General features: G+C 30.8%; 1 protein-coding gene across 5 annotated transcripts in view; it reads left to right on the top strand.

The window, feature by feature from the left end:
* The window catches only part of rho-5 (rhomboid-5), a 188,759-nt gene extending 173,603 nt beyond the window's left edge, over positions 1-15,156 (top strand). For 4 of the 5 annotated variants that reach the window (XM_087413348.1, XM_087413347.1, XM_087413345.1 and 1 more), the window contains 6 exons: positions 303-539; positions 640-666; positions 3,504-3,694; positions 3,871-4,167; positions 4,483-4,636; positions 8,639-15,156. In XM_087413348.1, the coding sequence (XP_087269474.1) occupies positions 303-539; positions 640-666; positions 3,504-3,694; positions 3,871-4,167; positions 4,483-4,636; positions 8,639-9,070 (1,338 nt within the window). In that variant the 3' untranslated portion in view covers positions 9,071-15,156. The remainder of the gene's footprint in view (positions 1-302; positions 540-639; positions 667-3,503; positions 3,695-3,870; positions 4,168-4,482; positions 4,637-8,638) is intronic. The other variant, XM_087413349.1, reaches the window with a different exon arrangement.
* Positions 15,157-15,259: the final 103 nt, after the last annotated feature.

Below are 15,259 nucleotides of genomic sequence, written 5' to 3'. Positions count from 1 at the left end.
TTTTTATTTATGACAAAATTTATTTTTTTATTTTTTTATATGTATGCCTAATCTTTTCAGAAAAAACTTTTTTAGAATTCTTATTTAAATTTTTCACAAATTATTATAATTTTTTACAAATTAAAAAATTTTTTAGAATATGTGTATATTTTTATTTATATAAAATGTCGATCATTTGCAATCGGAACACATAAGATTAAGCGTTTTATCCCAGATTTAAATCAAGCCTAATAATTTGTTAATGCGCAACGTAGCGTTAGTGAGGGTTGAGTATGATTGAGAAAATAATTGATTGCGTCCAGGTTCTTGTAACAAGTTTGTCATTACAACAAGTCGACTATCAAGAACCCGCGAACTTCTGGCTGGGTCCTAGGGCCGCAGATTTGATCCATCTTGGCGCCAAGTTTGCACCGTGTATGCGTCGTGATATCAAGATCCTAAAAGAGATCGATGTATGGCGGGAAAGAGAACGGGATACTGCTTGTTGCATTAGAAATGACGATTCCGGCTGCGTTCAATCCAGCAAAGCAGATTGTTCTGTAAGTTTCCTGGTTTTTTAAACACTTGTAACATTTCGCTAGCTCTTCACGGCCACGTATGTTCATAATATTAAAATTTTCTTCCATGCGCGCCTAACAGGTCCGGGGACTGAGATCCACTGCTATGGTAAACTACGTAATTTTTACTTTGATTCTTTAGCTTCAGAAAAAGCACTTGTGAAAAAAAGAAAAGAAAATATTTTTAATTTATTGCATTGTGAGCGTCGCAATTTTTCATTACTTGAAATTGAAAGGACCTCGCACAGATATATCTTATGGAAATGTGTGGTTCAACTAGTTGAAATTGAAGTATTGTTTTCCCAAACAAAAGTCTCAATATGATTCTTCAAATTCAGTACTTTTCTGTCCAAAGACGTTTAAATGAATGCTGTTTTATGTATTGTTTTAAGTACTGTTTTATTTACCGGTCAAATATAATTTACACACGTATGGTTTACAATACAATTATATAATTTATAAGACATCGACGTATCACTATGGCTGCGTTCCACTTAACGCTCATGGAATCATTCCATCCTTATTGTTTATCAAATGTTAAACAAGAACGATGCTCGTGAGCGTAATGTGAAACGCAGTAATTAAAAAATTACAGATTGCTATACTCATTTTTATCTCAATATAGCAATCAACGCTATCAATTTATCAAAGCATTTATTTTATGGAAAGGTTATGTGTTTGAAAAAAAGATAGAGATGTAAAATAAAGAAATGAATATATGTGAATGAATATAAATCGTTATAATAAATATATATATATATATATATATATATATATATATATATATACATACATACATATATATGTATATATGAGTATGTACATATATATATTTATATATAGAGAGTGGGAGGGGAGAGGGAGAAGGAGAGAGAAAGAGAGAGAGAGAGAGAGGAGGAGGGAGTGGGAGAGATTCATATATTTAATTTATGAAAAACATATATAACCATAGGTTTTCATTTTAAAACGTTTCAAAAAAGTACTAAATTTGGTGAGCCTCCATTGTGAATTTTATTTGAACAACGTACTTCAATTTCAGCCCGTTTAACCGGAAGACATGAGATCGATGCGAATCCTTTTTTTTTTTAACAAATATAAACACGAACTTTATATATTGTATGTCAATGTTGTCTCAATTTAATGAAAGAAAAAAAATTTTGTTTTATATGTATATACATATATACATATATTATATAACACTTAAAAACTTTAAAGTGTGTTATATATATGAATATATATGTAATTTTTGCTATATATTTTATATTTGGTTAATAAGTTGCGCACATTTTGTTATTAATTTACGCACGTTTCAATCTAAAAGATTGTTATACTCAGAGAAAAATATAATGATAGCTAAATAAAGGTGACAATTATACTAGTTTTATATGTAGAATTAACGTACACATATAAGTGTGTTGCATAGACCATTTTATAATTATATTGCAATAACTATAAAATAGTTTATTTAGCTGTGTACATTATAATTTTACATATAAAAACAATTACAATTTATATTAAACCAAACTAGAATAATGCTATTCATAATTACACCTTGTACTTAAGGCTTTCTTAAATTTATCTTTAGATACTCAATAGCCAATGAAATAATTCGTAGAGCATCTGAAGATAAATTTAAGCCTTAAATATATAAAGTCTGACTATGAATACAGGCATAAATCAATTAAAAAAAAAACCCTATTTTTGATTAAAATTTAATGCTTAAGCCCGCGAGTCAGTGAACATTTTTTACATTTCATTTCAGCAAATTTGATTTATTATTATTATTTGATTATCGTCATTTTATGCTCAAAATTGCTAAAACGAAAGTCTGCCGTCAACTTTTTAGAACAGGAGCCGACGAGAGCCATTTTACTGTCAAAAAAAAAATAGTGCATTTGTGTCATAGCAAAGTTGATTTTTTATTTTCTTATTATTTATAACATAAAAAGTGATAAAATAGTAGACTGTCAGTACTGTCGGGATGATACCAATCTGCCACCTCCTCGAACATGTAAAAAAATGTGATGCTGTGTTATTTTAATTGTGTTATTTCAATAAATTGTATTTTTTTTACATGTTTGAGGAGGTGGCGTCTTGACAGCACGCTGACGGACAATAAGGAGAAAACAAAAATCAATTTTGCTGCTATAACATGAATACATCATTTTTTTTTATTATTCTGATCGGCCCCTGTCCCGCCTGCTAGCTGGCAGACTATCGCTTTAGCATTTCTAAGCATAAAAATAATGAAAAATTGATAAATCAAGTTTACTGAAATCATACGATAAAATGTTCATTGACTCTCGAATTATAGTATTTCAAAGTGAATTTATATACATATCCAATTCTGTAAACCACGCACTAAAATCTTTTTTGGTCTTGAAACGTAATCATGAACAGAACTAGAGTAATAATATTATATATTAAATTGATAAGCAGTTTAATAATTTTTTATAAACTAATAATAAGCATCTTAGAAAAATATTAATATCTAAGCATCTTAAGAGAGCTGTAAATTTAATTTATTTCAAAAAATATTAACTCAGCTGAGATTTATATCCACATTCTTTCATATTTCGTGCAGGAATTCTTACCGTTTAACCACTGAGCCTTCGGCAATATTTGCTAATTAATTTAAATGTGATGTTTTTACTCTAGTTCTTTTTATGTTTGCATTTTAAGATCGAAAAAGATTTCAATGCGCAGTTTGTGGAATTGGATATGTATATAAATTTACTATAAAATATTTAAGCACTAAGATCCGCTTTGATCAAAAATAGATTTATTTCTTTTAATTGATTTTGATATAAAACTTGCGTAATTGTCACTTTTATAATTGCTAGCACTATTATCTTTTGCTGAAATATCCACAATGATATTACAAAGTCTTAGAAATTCTCTCTTCGCTAGCAATTAAATTAATTGCAATTATGTTCGCCCTCGCAGAATACAATATCAACCTGGAAGAAGTGGGGACCTGGAGACAGTGGGCCTGGCGGTCGCATTAGTGGATCAGTTTGTGGGCTGGATCCTAAGTTTTGCGATGCCCCAGCAAGTATCGCACCTTACGAGTGGCCAGACGACATCACCAAGTGGCCAATTTGTCGGAAAACCAATCCCTTTAACCAACGTTTCAGGTGAGTTTTCTTCAATCTTCCAAGTTATTCATTCGTGAATTTTCCAAAGTACAAATGATAAAATACTTTCACACGAAACAAAACCATTTGCGGAAATAAGCTAAGCTTGTTAAAACTGTTATTTACAATGATTAAAATGGTTGCAAAAAAGAAAAATATTCAAAAATTTTTGTCAGTAAAAACGGGGGTCAACGGGGCAACGCCAATTTTCCGATCGGTCGTTACAAGGATAAGATGGCGGAGCACATGGTGTGCGAGGTAATCGGTCACCCTTGTTGTATCGGGATTCACGGGATGTGTCGGATCACCACGAAAGAGTACTGCGATTTTGTCCACGGTTACTTTCACGAGGAAGCGTCCCTGTGCTCCCAGGTGGAGTGTTTGCACGATGTCTGCGGAATGATACCGTTCCTGCATCCAGAATGGCCAGACCAGTTCTACAGACTCTTTACCACCATTTTTCTTCATGCCGGGTAATAATTGATGACAAATTGCATTTTATGAAATTTATCTTGAAGATATAAAATGCATTAATTTTATGCGTTTATTTAATCGTAAAATTTATATGCGATTGATTTCATATTAATTAATAACAAAAAAAATTTCTTTTTAGAAGTTTATTTCATTAAATTCATCCCACTAAGTAAAATCAATTTGCCATTAATTCAATTAAAAAACATTTATTTTCCTATTAAAACATAATAAAATGAACTGATTAGTCCGAATAAATTAATTTAAAAAGCAAGAACTCTTGATGTATTTATTTCAATATAAATTGATTTTTTCAGAATCGTCCATTTGATAATTACGTTGCTGATCCAATACTTCCTGATGAGAGATTTGGAAAAACTGACAGGCTCGTTGCGCATCGCTTTGATCTATTTTATTGGTGCTCTTGCTGGGAATTTAGCCAGCGCAATATTTGTCCCTTATAGGGCAGAAGTAAGTACTTAAACTATCGTAGATGAAGATGACTTGAAACAGAATGTATTTTTGTTAAATGCGGACATGATATTCGTCTACGAGTCATTAGAGAAGAAAGTTAGAAAATTACCTTCCTTATCTCTTTTCCACTTAATATATCTGAATATATCTTGATATCTGTATATTATGACGTGGACATTAAAAAGATCCTATAGTCATCGCGTTTTGTCGACTCAATAGGACTTGCACACATATGATTTACATATCATTTATATCAGGGATCCGGACCAAATTGGAATCGAAACAGAAAACCATTCCAATTCTTTTTTTAGATGAACCAAAAGTGAAACCGAAACCAAATTCCCCATGAAATTTATAATACCGAAATTATAATCAAACCGATAAAGTTATTTCCGGTTTTCTGTTTTTTTTGTTCTTTTTCCGGTTTTTAATCTATTCTGTTTCTCTTTTCTCCCCTTTTATCCAGGACTGTTATCCAGGACATGATCCTGAACAATATTCAAGAGATTTTAGCCGTTGATCGGACATCTTACGTAATGCTAATGCCGGCGATAATTTTCGAGGCTTATAACTCGAAAAGTACTCTATGAAAAATAACTTTATTATAATTTTTGGAAAACTCTCGACATCGGTTATTAGATTCTGAAATAAAAAATAGAGTGTTCCATATTAAAAAATCTATGTGATCTTGATCTGATCTTGGCTGCACTACCTAAAGTCAAACTGATAAGATCCTTAGTAAATAGATCCTTTTAAATTCTACAACTTCTGTCTAAATACTTTTACAATTGGACCTTATTTTGCGAAGATAAAAGGATAGTACGGATGATCTGAAACATCCGGTATATAGGGTAGGATCAGGTATTATGAGCACTACAGGTAGTATGAGCATCCTTTATTTTTCTGTAACGATTGGTACTAGTAGTGCCAGCTATTATAAAAAGATCTGTCTTCGCGACATTTCAATATGCTGTGAAGATTTGATCTAAATTTATGTACTTCGGATATTCATCATATTAAATAAGTAAGTACGTTATTTTTTATTTCTTGCATTTTTTCTTTTAACTTCATAAGGTTCGGATATTTATCATATTAAATAAGTACGTTATTTTTTATTTCTTGCGTTTTTTTCTTTAACTTCATAAGGTTCGGATATTTATCATATTAAATAAGTAAGTACTTATTTTTACGTTTATTTCTTACGTTTTTTCCTCTAACTTCATAAGATTCCCAATCTATATTGAGATAAGATATTTTGTTCTGTATGTTAATATTTGTAAACAATATTGATTTATATCTAATTTCGTAAAGCCCCGAGATCATTATTGATTTAGACACGGTAGTTTTTCGGATAGATATGCATGATCGGATATTATGAACATCTTTATTATTCCTTACCGTACACAAAAAAAAGAATCTGGCGAGGGGTCAACCACTTTGGCAATCAGTGAATTTCTTCACATTTTTTTAAAAATATATTACAGTATACATATAAAACAGACAATGTAAGCAATAGCAGTACTAGAAATACGCTAGCAATATGCTAACAATACATAGTAATACATAGCAATACGTTAATAATATTTGACAATATAAAGTGTATTGTATTGTTATAATTAGCAATCATATTGCAATGTATATTAGTGTACATTTTTTTAGCAGTGGTTGACCTTAGAGGTTTGCTAATAGCTATTAAATATATGGTGAAATAATGCCAAACAAACATTTGGTTAATATAACTAAAAATAATGTTACTTTTACAAATATTTAATAAGTATTACCAAACTGTTACCATTTAGTAATACTTACTAAATATTTGTAAATGTAACATTATTTTTTGATTATATTAAACAAACATTTGATTGGCATTTGTTTTAATAAAATATTATATATATATATATATATATATTTTTTTTTTAATCTTTTATTTCTGCATAATTTCTTATAAAAAATTTCTTGTGGCTCATATCACCCCTAAGGATGCGCATATTAGCTTATCCAGAGGATAATATGAGCACTGAGCGAGTAATAAGAGCATCTGATATCATTTCAACATTTGCATTAAAATAATTAATTTCAATATTAAGATATATAAAATATCAACAAATCTATCAAATGATATGCATAAAATTTTTTTATTTTTCAGTATGCTAGATATATCAAAATGTTTCCTTAAGGTGCTCATAATACCTGATCCTACCCTATATTATTTACTAATTCATTAATTAAATAATATACTATTAATACATATATATTGTATACACAATATATACATTAGGAGAAAGTGGGGTAACTATGCGCATTTTAGTTTAGAATTTTTGCGATAAATGAAGTTGCTACCACGGCGAAATTTCTCGGCTAGACGTAATTTTTTTTCAAATGTAACCATAATTATATAATTTGAAAATGTAGTTAACGGCAAAAGTGAAAAAAGGTGAAATTACATATTTTAATAATAATTTTGAACATCTAAAAAATAAGATGGTAAGTTTGTATTCTTATTTTGTTTATTTAATCGTACATATCTTACTAAAGTATATTACTGTATACGTTTGAGATATTATTCATTGAATTAAATTAAAAAGTCTTTGAGTAATCGTTTTTGTTATCAAATCAATCCGCGGTGGAAAATTGTACGCATTGACAATTCGAAGTTTCTTCTCAATGAAAACTGCACTATTTGCGAAGAATTCGAAAGATACTCTGCCCAGTCGACAAACTAAAAGTAATATAATATCAATGTTATAATTTCGTATTTCACAATATAAATTTAATAACTCATAGTGTTACATAATAACCCAAAGAACACACTAAGTCGAGAGAAAGTCAAAATGACATACTTTGATTTCAAGATGATTTTTTTGTTACAAAATTTGTTTGGTAATTTTAAGCATCAAAATAAAGTCATTTTGAAAAAATTTTGATGTCATTCTGATTTTTTTATTGATTTTTGTATGTTCTTAGAAGTTACATTGTAGGATGCGAAATTATAATACTGATATTATGTTACTTTTAGTTTATATCGATTGGATGGTTTCATTGCTGCCTGCGTTCTGAATGAGTCCATGAAGAATGCAATGAAGCTGAGAATTACATATTTTGATTTAAATAATTAATTTTTTCCAATTTTTATTATTTCTTCAAAGTTTATATAAATTTTATATTAACATTGGTATAATAATACATTTTTTCATTATTTTATCAATATTCCATGAAACTTTTTCCATGAAATATTTATTTTATTAACTTTATATTAATTTCTTACGATTTTTGCTTTGCGCACAATTACCGATGCGCAAAAAATTTTTTCGCTTTTTTTTTTTTTACTTTTTATGAAATACTATATTATCAAATGGAGAATGGTTTAATATGCATATCGATAGAAGAATGTTTGTAGTTTGTATTTCCGTGTTTATATTAACTTCAATTTAAAAAAATCACATCACAGCATCGAATTCCTCTTAAGTGTACACAATCCCCTGATTTTCCCATATATATATATTGTGCGCGCACACACACACACACACACACACACACACACACACACACACACACACACACACACACACACACACACACACACACACACACACACACACACACACACACACACACACACACACACACACACACACACACACACACACACACACACACACACACACACTTATCAACTAAAAGATTGCAATACTTTTCCGATTGTTTTTGGATTTATTAGATAACAATAACAATTAACAATTTATGGGCAATTTTAATATTGAGATATTGCTATAAAATCTCTCTCTCTCTCTCTCTCTCTCTCTCTCTCTCTCTCTCTCTCTCTCTCTCTTTCTCTCTATTTCTCTCTTGCCTTTCCTTTTCTCTTATTTCTTTCTATGTATGAAACATAAAAGTTTATTAAATCGATTAATGCCTATTTGTGGAAGTTTATCATTTTTTTAGATAGATGTATCAATAACGTTGTACATATGTCGTTAATATTATTCATTTTGTTTACAGGTTGGTCCAGCCGGCGCACATTTCGCTCTGCTTGCCACGTTGGTGGTCGAAGTGCTGCATTGCTGGCCAATGCTGAAGCACCCGCGTCGCACATTATCTAAGCTGATCCTGATTCTGTTGGGACTATTGACGCTGGGTATCCTGCCATGGATAGATAATTATGCGCATCTATTTGGCTTTATCTTCGGCTTTTTGGCGGCCTACGCGCTGATGCCCTTTATCTCGTTTGGCCATTACGACCGTAGACGGAAGATCTTACTGATTTGGGTCTGCATGATTCTGATTGTGGGCTTGTTCGCCTTGTTACTCGCCCTCTTTTACAACGTACCGGTGTACGAGTGTGAAGTGTGCAAACTGTTCAATTGCGTGCCGTTCACCCGTGACTTTTGCGCCTCCCAGAACATCAATTTCAAGCGAGAGGAGCCAGTATGACATACGGAGCCGCGGTTCACAGTCGAGCGTGAAATTATTCCGCTCGTCCCCCGACTTTACGCTCCTCATCGTCGCACGCATCATTACAATATTATACCATTACCATTCGCCACGCTCGTTCTGACGACGCTCTTCGTAGACTCCCAAAGACGCGACTGAAGCCATAAGGTTGATCGGAGCTGAATGAAAAAAGACTTTTTTGTTAACCACAGTTTAAAATCTTCAAAATCGTCGAAAGTCTTAATTGTACGAAGCTGCAGAAGAAGGTTCTTTAATAACAAGTCAGAAAAAATATTTGTCGAATCTTTAAGAAATATCTTCAAAAAATATGGAAATTTTTTTTATTTTTTGGAGAAATTAAACGCAGAATTGTTGAGAAAGCTAAATGTAATGAATTTTTTGGGAATTCCTGAAGAAATTGGAAGAAAGTCAATAAAAATTTTCCCTAATTCTAGCTGGAAGAAATATCAGAAAAAAGATTGTTTCTTCAGTTTTCAAGAAGAAATGAAAGAAAAAATTAATAAATGTGTTCCTTCATTGTAAAAACAAAGAAATGGAAAGAAATCTCATACGAAAAATCTTGAATTTCTAAACAAACTAAAAAAGATAGAAGGATAATTCATCTCTTCGATAAAACTAAAGGAAAAATAAACGTTTTGTTAGCCCTCGATCAATATTTAATAATCTCATCGAGTTTCGAGGATCATCAGATTTGCGTTATCCTAGTTGCAAAATTGTGGACCGCAAACTTGAAGATAATCTTATTATTTAAAAACTCTCTGCGCTTCCATGACACTATTCGAATCACCGAGCTTCTAAAATTTCACAAACTCAAGTTCTACCTTCGAAGTTCTAGAGTTTCCGAATTTTTCTAACTTTAAAAATTCCACGATCATTTTTCGATCGTTCTGCGTTATTAAGAGTGATATGATGGTGCGTTCGGGTATATGGGGGTTTGATAGTGCCTGGATCGAGCGGGTGAAGGTGATGGATCCCGACCGACATTTTCGCTACTGCCAACGAACGTTAGAGAGGAACTCGTGTTCGTCGATACGCACGACGATGCCTTAACATTATTAAGTCCCAGCGTAGTGAGTGGCTCCCGATGTGAGCTGGCTGGGGCCCAGCGGGCCTTGAGGGAGCCCAGAACTCTGAATCGCCGACGGAGTGTAAATATATACGCGGGTCTTAGATGTCCCGTGACGATGACGAATAGATGCTCCATGGATTGTTTGGAATCTCGCAGAGTTTGGCACGGTTAGCATCCATCTCCTCGAGGTGTTAACAGGATAATGGAAGAGGAGAGCCAGTTGTAAATAGGATCAAGTCTTGTTAACATTGTAAGAGCGACTTTAGTAAGCTAACTTTAGGGAGAACCTTGAAAGTGCGCACGTCTTTCGTCTCTGCACGATATAGTCCCCCGCACCTCCGACATCCGGAACTATTGTCTGTGATGGCTTGACCTTGGAAATATTTTTCGTAGCACCGCGACGGCCGTAATGACGATGGCCGCGAGCCTTCCTGCAGGAACGATCGATGAACGTTCATTATATGGATATCAATTAAATACTCGCTCGATCGTCCGAAACATTCGCGAATTTCAATTTGGCATATTTGTAAAAAAAAAAGCGAAATTAAGAAATACATACATAATTTTCTTATCAAAACATTCACAACATTTTTTCTTGTTTTATAGTATTTTTAAATTATAAAAATAACTTTAAATAATTATTGGACAGATAAATGTTTTAAATGAATGTTTTATAGTTTTTGGCACAATTATGATCCATATATCGATAAAATAAAATTTCGAAAATCAAAAGAAGTGTTTTTATTTTTATTATGTATCATATATAATTTTTTTTAACCATACATTGATAAAATAACATTTCAAAAAATCAAAAGATTTGATTAATTTTTATTATATATTAGTATTTAATGGAATTACAAAAGACGTCTTAAATACGATGAATTTTTACATCAAGTATTCGAACAATTACATGGATTTCATATTGTAAAGTATAATTTATAATTAAATTATTTAAAATAGAAATAAAGCAAAACATATGTATATATTATGAAATTATAATGTATTAAAGCATGTGACATAATATTTGCCAAATTTTTATTACGACATTTTAACTTGACGTTTAGTTTAACTGACATTATTTTTAATTACTTTCATGTAATTAATAATAATAAAATTATATTTTAATATATAAATATATATGTATATATATATATATATATATATATTAAATTTATTATTTCTTCTTCTATAAAATAATTTTAATAATTTAATTTAATATTATAATACAAAATTTTTAATTATCTTAATCACCATTTAATTACTGTATTTTATTTTGGCAATTCTAATTGTTTTAAAACTAATTTTAATATTATGTAGCGCAGTATTAATTATTTAATTAAAATAATAATATAATATTGATAACTAATCTTATACAATAATTTAATATCGAAATTCATATGTTTAAATACGACATTAAAAATTTCTTTTTCTAATATTCAAGATTGTAATATAAAATTTTAATTTTAAATAAAATAAATTTTACATTATATTTTGATAATGCCAAATATTACAAAATTTTAACCTACAACAAAATATGAGATGCACGCAATTTTGCAAGAAATTATTGTGAGTATTTCGGTTGGTATCCAGATGATTAATTCCTCATCGGATAGGAGGGAAGGGGAGGTCTGAGGCAGAGGAAGCGGAAGGAAAGTGTTAACGATTTAAGGCGAAACGAATCAATTTTTTATAACGGCGTGAAAGAGAACGAGAGATAGGGAGGCACGAATATTAGAATTCTTGATCAATTTCGAAGTCTGTATATATATTTGCGACGACAGCGTAAGAGAATGTGAGAGAATAGAAGAGAGGCAGTGTGAAAGAGACAGATATGCGAGACATTTGCGCGAAATAATTTGACGATTTTGTTCTGGGGATTGAAACTGTATTATTCCGGTGTTACCATTACGTGAAAATGGAATGCTTTTTCTCCATATCTATGTGTAACAGCGGAAAATCATACAAGTTTCAATTTCTATTTTACTCTACTTATCGCACATGTATGTATACTACCCTTGAAAAATTTCTGAACATGATAACGAAATTTTTGAAGCTTTAAACTTACTGCAGCACTAATTGTGAAAAAGACAGATATGCAAAATCAAAGATTGTATCATACTGCAGAACAAATACAGCTGTAATTAGTAAATCATTGTTTTTAAAATATAATGCTTATTTATTTAAATATACTTAAAATAATGAGAAATGGCAATATGCGGAAAAATTTCGGGGGTAGTGTATATATACGCGCATATATATATATTCTATTTTATTATATAAATTGTCTTACAATTAATTTCGCACAAATTTTTGAAATTATGCTTAAATACGATTATGTCGATTTGAACAAAAGTGCAAAAGCGCTTGTTTTATTATTCGGTTTAAACGATCGGTTTAACGACAAAAGAATTTCGAGGAAATATATTGAATAGGAAAGTGCTAAAATTCAATAGATACAAAAAAATTTGCGATTGAGATTATTAGAGACAAAAATTTTTTCACACACATGTTTATCTTCTTCCACATATAATATTTCTATATATATACATATATATGCTAATTATTATTAATTTGTTCTTTTAATCTCATAATTCTTATACTTTTTTTTTACAAAGTAGTTGAAAGGACTGTGCAACGTCCACGGTGACGCTTTGCCAAATTTTGCATTTCGCCGGGTTATACATTATACACTAACATATAACACGTATATGTGCGAGTTGCAACCATGACTGTAAAAACGTCATTTTCAAGCATCATCATACCGATTACTATGATTGTCATTGCTATTGCTCCAGCATTTAATCCAAATTATACATTTGGAAACTTTGTGATATGCGATGATCGAGTGAAGAAAGAATGAAGAGAATGAATAGAAGAGAATGAAACAGAAAGGAAGTTGGTGTGTGTGTGTGTATTTTGTGTGTGTGTGTTTGTGTGTGTGTGTGAGTGTGTGTGTGGCGTATATGTGCGCGTGCGTGTGTGTGAGGTGATCGATAGCCCTATTAAACTTTTTTTCGGATTATATATATAAATATTATAAATATAAACGTATACATACGCGAGTTAAGGTGGATCGTCATTGACGAGCAACGTATTGTTATTATTGTAAATGTGTTATATACAGATAATAGCATGCAACAGACATATACACATACACACATACATACACGTACGATGTACACAAAATGCATATAAACGATCATATACATATACACGTATACACATGATGGAGATAAATAAATTGAGAACTTTCGATAATTCCATACCGATCACGGCGAGGTGGAATGTCTCGCCTTCCCTCGCGGAGGCAAGAGAAGAAGACAGTGAGAAAGAGGGAAAAAGAGGGTAGTTTCATTCCGATTGTGGTTGTTGTTGCCAAAAATCACGGGCAAATTGCGCGTTCAAATAAACCTTTTAATTTTATGTATCATATGTTTGCACATGGCAAAAGTTTTGAATTTATTGTACACAATTTAAGAGTTGCGCAATGTCTCTATCAATTATAGAAATCAAATAGAGAGTTTATAATAATCCAATAAATCAACACAGAATCTTATAATTTTTGAATTATAAGCAAGTAAGGAGGGGATAGAATTTCAAAGAATTACTCTTTGAATAGAACTATGTTCTCGAACTTTCTTTTAATTTAATTGGCATAACAGTTTCCAAGATATCGAAAGTTTGAAAAGATTATTACAATGACAGTGCCAATGAAAGTTTGGCACTTTATAAATAATAATAGATAATATTTTATTTATTCGAAAGAGACATTGTAAATGTTTTTAGTAATTTAAAAATTTTTAAACCAGAAAATTTTTGGAGACAGATTTGTTTTACGAACTTGTATGTATTCTTTTTATTTAGTTATCTAACTCTTTGTTTTTCTTTATGCTTGTCTAAAACTTACAAATTACGAGTAATATTATATATCTAATTATTAAGAATTTATTTATTATTCTTTACCATCAACTATTTTTCATTACGAGACATATTTTTACATCTTTTATATATATATTTTTTTTTTAATTTTATTTATAAATTTTTGTATTTATATTTTATATTTTACAAAAGGATAAAGCAGAAAAATTTTCTTGGTAAGCTTCACAAATCTCCGATCGCGCGGTTGACTTGTAATTTTTGCGATGAGGCGAATCACCGCCCTTGTAAATAAACGTATGCGTCAAAAATGGACCAAGGATCTACATAGTGCAGCTCGTGCGTGTAAAATTGATCGGCAGGTAGGATTGTAAGTAAAGCTACGATTAATCCTAATAATTACGAAAAACCCCGCGAAAGATAGGCGAATTCGGAGGGGGATTCACGAAAATTCTCTTTTGCGAAATAAGAATCTTAGTTTTTATAGTTAAAAATCGGCTAACACTTTAATCGTACTATTTTTAAGTAGATATTTTTCAACATTTTGTTGAAGTTGTCTAACATAACGCTTTTCGACAGTGCTTTTTCATCCCTTTGTATTCTAATTTGATTTCGAAAAAGTTTGAGTTGGTTAGTAGACAACTGGGGCTATTTTTTGTACTTCCGATTTATTAAAACATATGCTATAACCATTCAGTTCGTCAAATGGCAAAATATTTTTAAATATTTAATATTTTCTTCTATTTTTATGAATTTTTCTATGAATATTGACAAGTAAAGTAATGCAAAATACGAAATTAAAAATATGAAGCAAAACATTACAAGTTTAGGACTTTTATAAAATTTTAAGAAAATTTGCGTTCTGGCGACTATGCAAGTGCAAAAAGATTTGCGTTACATTCGTATCGAGTTGTGACTTCAAAGATTAATGATTCAATTTCGCATAATGGATTTTTGTACGTCTTTTTCTTAAAATTCGCTTAATTTTTGCGGTGTAAATAAAACGGGCGGCGGCGCTAGCTTGTAATTAATTAATTAAGGCTCTCGCGCCTCTTTTATATAAATATTATACATATATATGTATATTATATACGACTTAAAAAAAGAACATTCCACCACAGCCGCGCGGTATTATTTTTCTGTATCCCTGTAACTATAAAAGCGCGATATAAGTATTAAGGACGGACTTTAAGGGAATATACGACTGTATTAATTAAAAGGAT

Source organism: Acromyrmex echinatior, chromosome 14 (assembly GCF_024713525.1).
Source record: "Acromyrmex echinatior isolate Ae372 chromosome 14, ASM2471352v2, whole genome shotgun sequence".
Classification (NCBI taxonomy): Eukaryota; Metazoa; Arthropoda; class Insecta; order Hymenoptera; family Formicidae; genus Acromyrmex; species Acromyrmex echinatior.
This window is presented reverse-complemented; position numbering and strand designations above follow the sequence as displayed.